This window comes from Salvelinus namaycush, chromosome 7 (assembly GCF_016432855.1).
Source record: "Salvelinus namaycush isolate Seneca chromosome 7, SaNama_1.0, whole genome shotgun sequence".
Taxonomy (NCBI): Eukaryota; Metazoa; Chordata; class Actinopteri; order Salmoniformes; family Salmonidae; genus Salvelinus; species Salvelinus namaycush.
The window spans coordinates 44658850-44671455 of NC_052313.1; the positions used below are offsets into that span (position 1 = coordinate 44658850).

Here is a 12606-nt window from a genome sequence, read left to right on the forward strand (position 1 = left end):
CACCACGGAAATTCTCTGGAATCCGACCTTTAGTTTGCATCTTTTGTTTTTATGTTAGGAAATGTAATGTCTGAAGAAATGGGTTTACACTGTGTTGAAAAACGGGGAGTGACTGACTCTGTCTGACACACCTTCTCACGTACACACTCCCCCCCTATCACAAACACTCCTTCTCACATACGCTCTCTTTGTCCCTCCCTTGCAGTTCTACAGGTGTTTCCTGATCCTGTTCCACTGCAAACGGCCCAGTTCTGAGAACGGCGTCTCCTCCATGCCTTCCAAGACCACCGTCATCCAGCTCAACCGCCGGGGCCACAGTAACAACGTAGCCATCACGCCCCAGCTCTCCACCGGCGCCAACCACCATAACCACCATCCCCACACGGTGGAGTGCAGCACTAACAACCGTGAAGTCACCACCCCAGTCTCCGAACAGACCAGCCCAGACCCCAACCAAGAGATCACCTCCTGTGGACAGCCGCGTACCCCCCTCACTACCCCCCGAAGCCCCTCTCGACCCACCCCCCCTTTCCCCCACGTGACAAACGCTATCCAGTGATCCACTGTGTCATATGATAGCGTCACCACCGAGAACTCTACAGAGGATACGGTGTTATCCCTGGCATTTGTCATGCGGTGTCGCCCCCCCCAAAAAACTGTCTACACAGTGATCTCTCATGTGGCATCACCCAACAACTCTCCATAGTGATTTGTCATCATGAGAACGCCTCAACAGACTACCCATAAAATGATCCATCATGAGGCGCTGTGTCACCAGAGAACTCTTCTATACAGTCAGTGACCTAATCCACAACGTTACCCAGACAGAGAACTATCAATATCTTCTAGTAACAAAAGTGATCTATTCCACGTCATCACCCCAGAAACTAAACTGTGATCTATTATCTTATAGAACAGGGTGTCCCAACTGGCGGATTCATTTGGCCCCGCAAGTTCATAGCAAAAATACATAATGAATTTTCGTTGTTGGACATTAGACTAAAATCAGCTCCAATTGATTTTAAGTTTTGAAATGATTATGCTTTAGATAATGTTATATCTGTTTTGGCTTCTTGCTGTCAATTGGCAGTAATTATGTTCTGGCCCCCCGCCCATCCGCTTAAGAAAAAATTACGTCGGCCCGCGGCTGAATCGAGTTGATGATCCATGTTATAGAAGGTGTGTCAACCGCCCCGACCCATCTAGATGGTCAACTGTTACTTTGTTACTCAGTAAAGGTGTGGATATCTTCCTGTCAAGTCTTGCCGTGAGAACACAACCGTGCGGTATTGTTTACTTAACAATAAAAACTTGTATTTTTCCTCAACTTCTGTTTTCATATTGAAACATGTGTTACGTTGATAGACCCCAGAGTTGTATTAAGACTGCAGCGGCTTTACAGTGTTGTCATTACTGTTACAGTACCAAAAAGGCTTTTTGTCATAACCGTTACAGTATGCGGTCATAACTGTGGCCATTTCCAATTAAGTGCAATAATAAGACAGATAATCTTAAATTTGTTCTAAAGCATCTATGAAGCCTATGTGAATGATGTTGGTGAAGCTGAATACTTTTTGTACCGCATCTGTGAGATCAAAATCACCTTGGGCCTCGTTTATTTGCTCCGTTTTTATATTACACTTCATATCATCAGCTCTTGAAATAATATGAAAGATAATCACAATGTTTATGCACATAACTAAGGGTGTAAATCACACATAACCATGTTCATTTCCAGATCGCAACAAGTTGCTAAATCAATATTTTCACACCTACTTCATGGTTATTAAATCACTATATAGCTGTGGATTTCAACTATTTAAGATCATATCTGTGCGTAAGAACATTTTATAGATGATGCACCTGGGTGAACCATGTAAAACTGGTTAGTATTACACTCTAAACCGGTATTAATTGTATGGCAATGTGAAGGGATTTTCCATTTCACTGCAGGGTGGGTAGGGTAATAAACCAGAAACAGTTGGAGAATTGTAACAAAGTGTGTATGTTTGCAACACTTGAAGCCATCATCCCATTGGGCAAAAGACATAGCAATGTTCAATTGTCAGTTTGAAATGTTTAGTTATGACAATGTGGAAACAATGCTGATCCAACCAATAGTTGCATGTTGGGATGACAGCCAGGCGTTGTATGAAAGCCACAACCTGTTCAAGTTACCATCTTTCTGTGCCTGTAGTGTTGAGTCATGCAGTAACTGGCTTTGCATGTTGACATGTGCCTCAGTCTACAAGTCTAAATAGGTACCTAGCAGCTCCCAGCAGGCAGTCAACAGCCGTGCACCCCACTGGGCTGCCACACAGTGGCTGTAGCCATCATACGGCACTTGCTTGTCTTTGACAAACTGAACAGCACCACCTCTCACTGCCTAATAAACTGTAACCCAAAAAACAGTTAAATAAATGGACTGCAACCCAAATAAAATCCTTCTGTGAGTTATGGTCTGCCTCACTGAGTACTGCTGCTGGCAGTGAGTGTGTGTTCTGTTTGTGTGTGTGGTGGTAGCACAGTAACGCGCTCGGGGCGACACGACCCCCCCTCAAGCCCTCCTGCTGGGGTTTCCAGGAATTGCCATGGTGGCCTAACACCCCCCCCCCCCATGTAAATTGAGAACAAAACAAGAGGGGGAGAAAAACACACAGGAATGAATCACCATTCTGCTGTTCTTTCTGGACTCTCTGTACTTTCGGTTTGTGTGTGGGTGGACAAACTTTATGCAGGTTTAGAATGGTATAAATACCTAAGTATAAACATATGATGTAACTGTGAACTCGCTTTGAAAAAGCGATTCAAAGTGAAACAGGTTGCTTCGCTTTGACAATAGCCCATTTTTTGCCTTGCCATAATCTTACCCCTGATGTCTCACCGCTCTGCTCTTCTCAGAGTTCCAAAACAGCAATACGGGACATAATATGGGAAAGTGGGATACCTAGTCAGTTGTACAACTGAATGCATTCAACTGAAATGTGTCTTCCGCATTTAACCCAACCTCTGAATCAGAGAGGTGCGGGAGGCTGCCTTAAATCGACATCCACGTTGTCGGAGCCCGGGGAACAGTGGGGTAACTGCCTTGCTCAGGGGCAGAATGACAGATTTTTACCTTGTCAGCTCGGGAATTTGCTCCAGCAACCTTTCGGTTACTGGCCCAATGCTCCTACCCACCAGGCTATCTTGAAAATGAGTATTTGCTTAATGACATTAGAAAATCGATAATCGACTTGATGGAACGCCAATCGTTAATGAGCACCTGTGCCCTCTTGACTGTGTAACCTTGTAAATAGATGTTGGGGTTGAACACACACGGAATAACAATTAAGCTCCGTTATATTTTTACCTTTGAGCAATCGCAGATCTCACTCACTAAAGCAAAAAAACATGCATCCTTCTGGCTGCCATTTACTTAAAGCCTGCTTGTCTCATTGAACCAAGGATACCACCATATGTGTTCTGAACTAGGCCTGCAGTATGTGCTGCATCTCAACAGTTAATAAAGTTGTGTGAATTTGATGCACGTTGGCTGAAGAGTGTTCCCGTTACAGGGAACAGGGTACCATTTCAGACACAGCGGTCAAACAGATAAATGGATGGGTGGGTGCCCGGGTGGACGATCAGAGGCGCATGCCCACCTATGAACCCAGAGGACGGGGGGTTAGGCTGGATTTTCTCCTGGGTGTTCCCCTGGATCACGTCCCACAGCTGCCAGATGAACTTGGGGTGGAGGACGTAGAACGGTTGTGTCGGGTGGAGCCGCCGGCGTTCTTCGTACGGGGTGAACAGGTCATAGTCTGGGTTCCCGTACCACTGAAGAGGAGAGGAGACTGCAGTCAGCACCAAGCATCTTTCCTGACGTTATCTGAAATAGAACGCTGCTACTCCGGGTCAGCACAATCATGACAGCATCTCCTGAGGGTCAGACTCACTGCTGCCACTGCAGTGTTGACACAGTGTCTTTGTTAAACCAAACTACTTCTGTAGGTCAGCAGGGTCAGCCTGCTACGGAGCAGTCTACCTGCTACTGTATTTTTAGAGCAGCTAAAATTAGTACTATGATTTTATTTGACTACGGGAAAGAACGTATGTTAAAATGCTACAGATATTGCGCCAATATTGTGATGCAGATTTGCTTGAATCCAACACCACCATACTGACTGACTCACAACATCACCACAGGAATCCCAACGCCCCAAGCTAAAATGTTGTATAAATACATGTTCCTTTCATACACCACTGCTTACACAAGAGTCCGTTAAATTCATTATTCAGTGAAGAAAGTCAGGCATGGATATTCCCTTGAAATGATGACAAGAGACCGTCACAGCGCAACCTTTTAAAGTAAAGGTGTGTTACACCAATACTCATTCCCTCGTTCCCATAGTAGGTATTGATGAATGACTTCAGCAGAAATGTTTTAATTAACTCTCTATTCTGGAAGTTAATCTTATTTTGCATCCCACATGGCACCCTATTCCCTACAGTTCAAGGGCACTAAATAGGCAATACGGTGCCAGAATTTGACAGAGGTAATTTGCTCCAAAAACGTGGTGATGCTTTGACCGCAGAGTGAAAATACCAGCCTTTGATCTGACACCCAGTAACGTTAAGCTGTTAGGTGACAGATACCGTGTTGGTAACTCTTTGGTTCTTCAAACAGTCAGGATAACATGGGGGAACATTATGTCTTTTAAGCATTAGATACAGAACAGTGATTCGTTTAAAATGGATTCTGAGTCTGGAGCAAATTTCTTGGTAAAGTCTCAATGAATGTGCTCAACCATCCATACAAATTGGGTGCATGTAGAACAGTAGGCCATACAAAAACACACATGCACTGCTGCGAGCGCACAAACACACACGCATGCACACAAACAAAAACATACAAACAATGGCGTTCACTTTCAAAGTGGATGCCATTAGAATAACAGCCCTTGATCATTGGCCTTATGCGTGTGTGTGTGTGTGTGTCCAATCTGTATTTTAACTAATGCCATGCAATTGTGTGTGGCAGACAGCAGAGGTAATGTAAAACACGTTATTACATTGTTCTCTATATATGGTGCCTTCGGAAAGAACTCTTGACTTTTTCCACATTTTGTTCTGTTACAGCGTTATTCTAAAATGGATCAAATAAAACATTTTACTCAGCAATCTACACACAATACCCCATAATGACAAGGTGAAAACGTTTTTGTTTTTTTATTCTAGCAAATGTATTAAAGTTTAAAAACAGAAATACCTTATTTACATAAGTATTCTGACCCTTGCTATGATACTAGACATTGAGCTCAGGTGCATCCTGTTTCCATTGATCATCCTTGAGATGTTTCTACAACTTGATTTGAGTCCACCTACGGTAAATTCAATTGATTGGACATGATTTGGAAAGGCACAAACACACCTTGCTATATAAGTTCCACAGTTGACAGTGCATGTCAGAGCAAAAACCAAGCCATGAGGTCAAAGTAATTGTCCTTTGAGCTCCGAGACAGGATTGTGTCGAGGCACAGATCTGGGGAAGGACACAGTGGCCTCCATCATTCTTAACTGGATGAAGTTTGGAACCACCAAAGCTTCCTAGAGCTGGCCAAAAGGCCCCTACAGACTCAGACCATGAGAAACAAGATTCTCTGGTCTGATGAAACCAAGATTGAACTCTTTGGCCTGAATGCCAAGCCTCATGTCTGGAGAAAACCTGGCACCATCCCTACAGTGAAGCATGGTGGTTGGAAGCATCATGCTGTGGGGATGTTTTTCAGGGGCAGGGACTGGGAGACTAGTCAGGATCGAGACAAAGATGAGCAGAGCAAAGTACAGAGAGATCCTTAATGAAAACCTGCTCCAGAGCGCTCAGGACCTCAGACTGGGGTGAAGGTTCAACAGGACAACGGCCCTAAGCACACAGCCAAGACAACGCAGGAGTGGCTTTGGGACAGGTCTCTGAATGTCCTTGAGTGGCCCAGCCAGAGCCCGGACTTGAACCCGATCGATTATCTCTGAAGAGACCTGAAAATAGCTATGCAGCAACGCTCCCCATCCAACCAGACAGAGCTTGAGAGAATCTGCAGAGAAGAATGGGAGAAACTCCCCAAATACATGTGTGCCAAGCTTGTAGCGTCATACCCAAGAAGACTCGATGCTGTAATCGCTGCCAAAGGATCTTCAGCAAAGTACTGAGTAAAGGGTCTGAATACTTATGTAAATGTGATATCAGTTTATTAGTAATAAATTTGCAAAAATATCTAAAAACCTCTTTTTGCTTTTTCATGATGGGGTATTGTGTGTAGATTGATGAGGGGGGAAAACTATTTAATAAATTGTAGAATAAGGCTGTAATGTAACAAAATGTGTAAAAGGTAAAGGGGTCTGAATACTTTCCGAAGGCAATGTATACAAGGGTACGTACAGCAATGGAACATTCAGATAGAAATATTTTATGCCGAACAAACATGCCTCTCTGACATGTAAAATAAGGATTTGCGTCTGCTCTATTAATGACATTTCTACTTGCAACGTTCAACAAAGTTTGCCTACTGAACTGTGTGACAGAGGAGGGAATTCTAACAAACTGACCAGGCCTAAATTTGTGTTTTCAGAAAAATTTAATTAGTGTTTGGATTATTGTGATCGATTTTAGGACCATTCTTAGGCTAGTTACCATCTCTTTCAACTGACAAGACAAACAAATCACATCTCGCATACACTGAGAATGGAAGATTGGAACCCTACCAGTGTCTCAACAAAGAACTCGGGAGAATTCCCTTTCACACTTACATTGTTGAAAATGTAACAGCAATTTGTCAAACTACTTGAAAACAAAACGGAGCATCTCCAGAGGTTAGAGCCTGTTGATGAACACTAATAAACTAGACAACCATTCCCCCACCTCACCAGGACTGAGTTAGTCTAAAGTCAGTGGAAAACTAAAGAAGATCTGTCCTTAATCGTTCAGCTTCTCCTCATTACCACCCAGTTGGTCATCATGTTTCCTGGCATCTGGAGATTCACACGTGAACCACATTAAATCAAAAGACTGAAAACAGCACTGTCACCATCGAGCGTGTTCACACAGTTGGTTAACCGACTGTTTGTTGCACTAGAGAAAAGCCTCTGCTAAATGTTAACATGACCGCTACCGCTAGCAGGATCTCAGGAAGGGGCCTGTGTACGCTACACACCAGATACCTGAATCTAAACACACAGACACTTTCTGAATTATTCTGTGAAAACCCTAAGATGGTTTGTATAAAATATGAGGCACTTTATTGTCCATTTAGAAGGGAAATGAGTGTTTACGCTCTCTCACAAGACACACCATTGCTGGAAGCAGCGCTCCTGGAGCAGTTGTAGGGTTTTAAGTGCTTTGCTTAAGGCAACAACGGCGATGCTTGCTGGCTCACTCTGCACCAGACTTTCCCCTAAGATGAACCAGGAGATGATTAGGAAGTCATTAATGACACATACACACTACAGCGTGTGACTGACAGTGAGTGAGTGAGAGTGAGCGTGAGAGTGAGAGAGCAGAGAGAGAGCAGAGAGAGAGCAGAGAGAGCAGAGAGACCTACCCTGAGCAGGTCCACAGAGTACGGTGCAGGATCCCAGGCCACCAGTGTCATACCCTTATACAAAGCGCTGGTGTTGAAGCGATGTCTGGGCCGGGCCAGGATCTGCAGGGAGACAAATGACTGATCGCTGTACTGATAGCTCTCCAGCCCCCCAGGCGAAATGTAATCTTGCCTGGAACTGAGGTATTGGACACACAAATATGCGGCAAAGCAATAGGAGCACATCTCACCTACAGTCCACATGTACAGATCCCATACGCCAACTTGCCTTCTCCCAAATGATAGGTGTATCATGAATGATTGACTAGATAAGTGTGGTAGTGCTGAGATAGCCCGTCTTAGTGGTCTGACTAGCGGTTTCACTCAGCTCTAGATCAACTCAAATCATATTCGAAAGGCAGAGTGTTAGTGATTCTACTGACAATCAATAGGGGGTTCTGAGTACCAAGGAAAAGTCACAGGAGGTGAAGTGGGGGACCTACCTGAGAGTTGATGATGCGGATGGTGGTCTTGTTGCCCACGTCATTCTCATAGCCCTCTGTAGGAGCAGCGTTGAAGCGAAGCACAGCCTCATGGGAATCTGAGTACAGGGTATGGACATTAGCTGCATGCATCACCCCAACAGTACCATTAAAATTGCATGGTTTATCTACATAAGTCATGTGGTTGGTGAATGTCTCCCTCGAGTGCAGTGGTATTTAAACTTTTTCAGTGGGGACCACATTTTTTCAGACAGAATTTCTGGGGACTCCATTTCTGGGGACTCCATTTTTTCTCCCAAGAATTTCACAACCAAATATAACACAACCTTAACATTTGTACATTTTGCTTTTTACATAATCAAATAACCTTAAATTTCATTGCATTTTCATGTCTTATCAAAATGAAAAGAAATACAACTGTATTTTTATAAATATCTTCTCAAAAACATTTGTATATGGTCTCATTCAATAGTCTGTACTCTTAATTTTTTTATAAATTATATATAAACACAGTACCAGTCAAAAGTATGGACACACCTACTCGTTCAAGGGTTTTTCTTTATTTTTACTATTTTCTATATAGTAGAATAATAGTGAAGACATCAAAACTGTGAAATAACACATATGGAATCATGTAGTAACTAAAACAGTGTTTAACAAATCAAAGTAGCCACCCTTTGCCTTGACAGCTATGCACACTCTTGGCAACTGTACCGGCAGACGGCAGACAGCGTGTTTGGCATTGTGTGGGCGAGCAGTTTGCTGATGTCAACGTTGTGAACAGAGTGCCCCATGGTGGCGGTGGGGTTATGGTCTGGGCAAGGAATAAGCTATAGGCAAGGAATAAGCTATGGACAATGAACACAATTTCATTTTATCTATGGCAATTTGAATGCACAGAAATCCCGTGATGAGATCCTGAGGCCCATTGTCGTGCCACTCATCCGCCGCCATTACCTCATGTTTCAGCATGACAATGCATGGTCCCATGTTGCAAGAATCTGTACACAATTCCTGGAAGTTGGAAAACATCCCAGTTCTTCCATGGCCTGCATACTCAGACATGTCACTCATTGAGCATGTTCGGGATGCTCTGGAGCAACGTGTACAACAGCGTATTCCAGCCAATATCCAGCATCTTCGCACATCCATTGAAGACATGTGGGACAACATTCCACAGGCCACAATCAACAGCCCCGATCAACTCCATGAGAAGGAGATGTGTCACGCTGCATGAGGCACATGGTGGTCACACCAGATACTAACTGGTTTTCTGATCCACGCCCCTACCTTAAAAAAAAAAAAAAAGGCATCTGCGACCAACAGATGCGTATCTGTACTCCCAGTCATGTGAAATCCATATATTAGGGCCTAATGAATTTATTTTAATTGACCGATTTCCTTATGTGAACTGTAACCCAGTAAAATCTTTGAAATTGTTGCATGTTGCGTTTTTTTTCAGTGTATATGTAGTCTAGGCTCTGGTAAACTATAATATTATGCTCATCATGATGCTCATGGAGTCACTAACCAAACTCCAACACTAGAGAGCAGCAAACCCTTTTCTTTGGAGGTCTGGAGATCTTACGGGCTGAAGTGTCATTTATAAAAGGTGCCTGCATTACTGTCGCGGCTCTTCCTCCTCATTTCAAGGGCACGCAGGCTACTCATCACATCAAATGAACAAATCCACGGGGAGTGAAAAGACAGTCTGACGCTATCAACACGAAAGGCTACTGAATGAATACAAAGTAGAGCGGTCTAAAGATCCCGTAGAGTACGCCAGGGTTCCCATTCACACGCACTGAACGTGGAGCCATTTCTATAGGCGTGAGGAACTTCCCCGCTTCAGAGCTCTTACGCACTGTAAGGGTAGAGGCCAGTTCAATTCTAAGGGTAAATCAAACCTACCAAAGCAATACACTTATGCAGTGACGAAGACTAGTCTGACAATCAGCCAATTAGCAGTAATAACTTGTACAATCAGTCTGATTAGTACTACTAACTTGTTATTGGTTAGGATGTTGGAGCTTGAGTGTAATATTGCATTGTCTGTCTGTCCAGACATGTTCTTCATTTCATGTAAATATTTTTTAAAGAAGTAGTTAAAGGGCAACAGTCAAGCCTCAGTTCCTGATAAGCTAGCCTAGTCTCTGTGGAACTAGGGTCAAGAGAGATGTGGAAGTCAACATCGAGGTTGAGGTGAGGACAACATTTGAAGAGAGAAGAGACCTCTGGGAGGGGGCCCAGAGGGGCCCAACCCAACAACACTCCAACTGAAGCCTTTACACACACACACACCTCCCCGCCCACGAAAGTTCTGGGTTCAGGCCGGGCCAAGACACTACCAAGAACAGACTTAGTTCCTGCCCAGCAACAGAGAATCTGTTTATCTTAGACATACAAGGAGATGACTCTGCCCAGTTGGAAGGTATACATTTGTGATTGTGTGACTTGTATGTTGTGTTATGCAGCTGCAACTTCCTGCTGGGTGTAATACATCTAGTTTGAGCTTTACTTCCATCTAGATTTATACCAGAACTTGGCAGATGTGTCTTTATTTACATTGGAGCTAACAGTTACGTTATAAATCCTGCCGATGTTCAGAAAAATGTGTATCACCTGTCCTACAGTACTCACCAATCTCTCTCCCTAGGGAAGAGTTGAGGATAGCCCCGGCCGAGGTGACCACCGCACACGACTTGAACTTTGACCCCTGGCCCCAAAGCTGCTCCAGAGGTCGTGGGGGCACTAGCTTGTCCCAGCCCAGCCCAGAGAAGGGTTGCTCTGTCCCGTCCAGTGTCCTCAACCTGGCCTGCTCCTTCAGTTCACAGAGTACCTCCCTCCTGCTCTGCCTACCCCTGCGCAACCCCCTGTAGGTCACGTGGTGCCTGTTGAGATGCAGATAGTCCCTCATGGACTTCTGCAGGTGTGGAGCAAGCATCCCCGCTGAGGCAATGCCCCTCCGCAGCCACTGGACCACTGCCTTGGACTGGGATAAGTAGTATTCGTCTCTGCCCCCTCTCTTCTTCCTCCTCCTTCTCCTCAGTCTCTCCCTCCTAATCTTCTCTTCCCTTTCCTGATCCACCCCCTCCTGGTCGCTCACCTCATTCCAGACCACCTCCCCATTCTGGCTCAGCTCCAGGGCCTCCTGTTTTCCCTGTCGGCTGTGGTCCTGGTTGGCGGGGGAAGAGGAGGACGACACCTGGAGAGGAGAAGCCCTGATGCCCGATGGACTGGCCTGGATGGAAGCCAGACGGCGGGTCTCGGTGTGGGTGAGCGAGGAGGGCGAGCGGAGCTCCACGTCCCGGGGGTCCAGGAAGTGGGAGAGCAGGGCCAGGAAGATGAGGAGCCAGGCCAGCATCGCCACCAGAACCAGCTGCCTCCACTGCTTCATGGTTGGGGTCATGGTGGGTGCAGCTGGGGTCCGGTTGTGTCAGCGACCCCTAGAGGCCGACCTGGAAGTGCTCAGGATGAGGCCTAAAGAGATGTATTAGTTTATTAACTTTATTAGTATAGCACATTTTCATACAATAAAGTGGATGAGCAACTTCAGTAGTACAGGCCCATGTCATACAACACAATGCATCCGTAAGTGTAAGCACGATAATAGCTTAAGGTCTCAGGGCCCGGGTTTCTACTAAGTTAACATATGGAATTGTTTTAAGAAGATCATACTAAGAAACATTTAGCTATCCGATTTAGAATCCCTGTAAGTAGCCCAAATATATATATATATTTGTTGAAACATTGAATTTGGCCTTAACGCTATTAGCCCATAGACATGCATTGAATAACATATTCATTCATTGCAAAACAGATGCGGAAGGCCGACATTAGTGGATGCGGTGGATTGAGATGCATCCAATGCAAAAAAAAAAAAAAAAAGATATCTCTAGCTTAAACAGAGATTTCGATAGGGATTTTTGTATTATGGTCATTTGATTTTCCGCAGGGTCGCGGACAGAGAGATATAAGAAACACTACAAAGACCAGGATGGACACATCTCCCTTGTTGAAAATACTTCCTTCCTGCCCTTCTTTCTCCGCTTTGAAGTTCTAACGGAACTGGACTGTCTTTTACTTTTGAGACATGAAAGCCTTCCTCTCTCTCGGACGTATGCTGCCCGTGTCAGAACTTTCTATTTAATATAGAAGGCGCCGATTCCTGCTTTACCAAGCAATAGGGACATTTTGAATAGTAATCCAATCCGTCCTTCCATCTATCCTCGTATTCACTCTTTGATCCTGTTGAGGCGGACTGTAGTTTTGACAGCATTGTGGCCCTGAGTTGGTTAGGTTAGGTCATGTCTGTTTACATTCTCCATGGGCAGGGGCAGAGGATGGGTTGGGGAGCTGTGCTGTACCTCTCCCACGTACCACAGTGAAAACAGACTGTGTTTTTCACACAGTAGAAAAAGCTTAAATCATCATCATCCAAACTGGGACCTGTTTGTGAAGTGAAACCTGAGGTAACGTGATGTGCGTCGTTTCCGGATATTTTTGAGCAAAACATAAATTGGTGTGCTCACTCGGGGAAAACATGT

The 12606-nt window shown here is 44.7% G+C and overlaps 2 protein-coding genes across 3 annotated transcripts in view; one reads left to right on the top strand and one right to left on the bottom strand.

Annotated features, from left to right (window-relative positions):
* LOC120051297 (pinopsin-like) overlaps positions 1-2423 on the top strand; it is a 25948-nt gene extending 23525 nt beyond the window's left edge. For both annotated transcript variants that reach the window (XM_038998103.1, XM_038998104.1), the window contains one exon: positions 206-2423. In XM_038998103.1, the coding sequence (XP_038854031.1) occupies positions 206-559 (354 nt within the window). In that variant the 3' untranslated portion in view covers positions 560-2423. The remainder of the gene's footprint in view (positions 1-205) is intronic.
* LOC120051296 (beta-galactoside alpha-2,6-sialyltransferase 2-like) overlaps positions 1-12606 on the bottom strand; it is a 23758-nt gene that overhangs the window by 1623 nt on the left and 9529 nt on the right. Inside the window, exons 2-5 of the mRNA XM_038998102.1 lie at positions 10700-11539; positions 8060-8157; positions 7578-7679; positions 3645-3819 (exon numbers count right to left, since the gene is read on the bottom strand). Coding sequence (XP_038854030.1) covers positions 3645-3819; positions 7578-7679; positions 8060-8157; positions 10700-11468 — 1144 coding nt within the window. The 5' untranslated portion in view covers positions 11469-11539. The remainder of the gene's footprint in view (positions 1-3644; positions 3820-7577; positions 7680-8059; positions 8158-10699; positions 11540-12606) is intronic.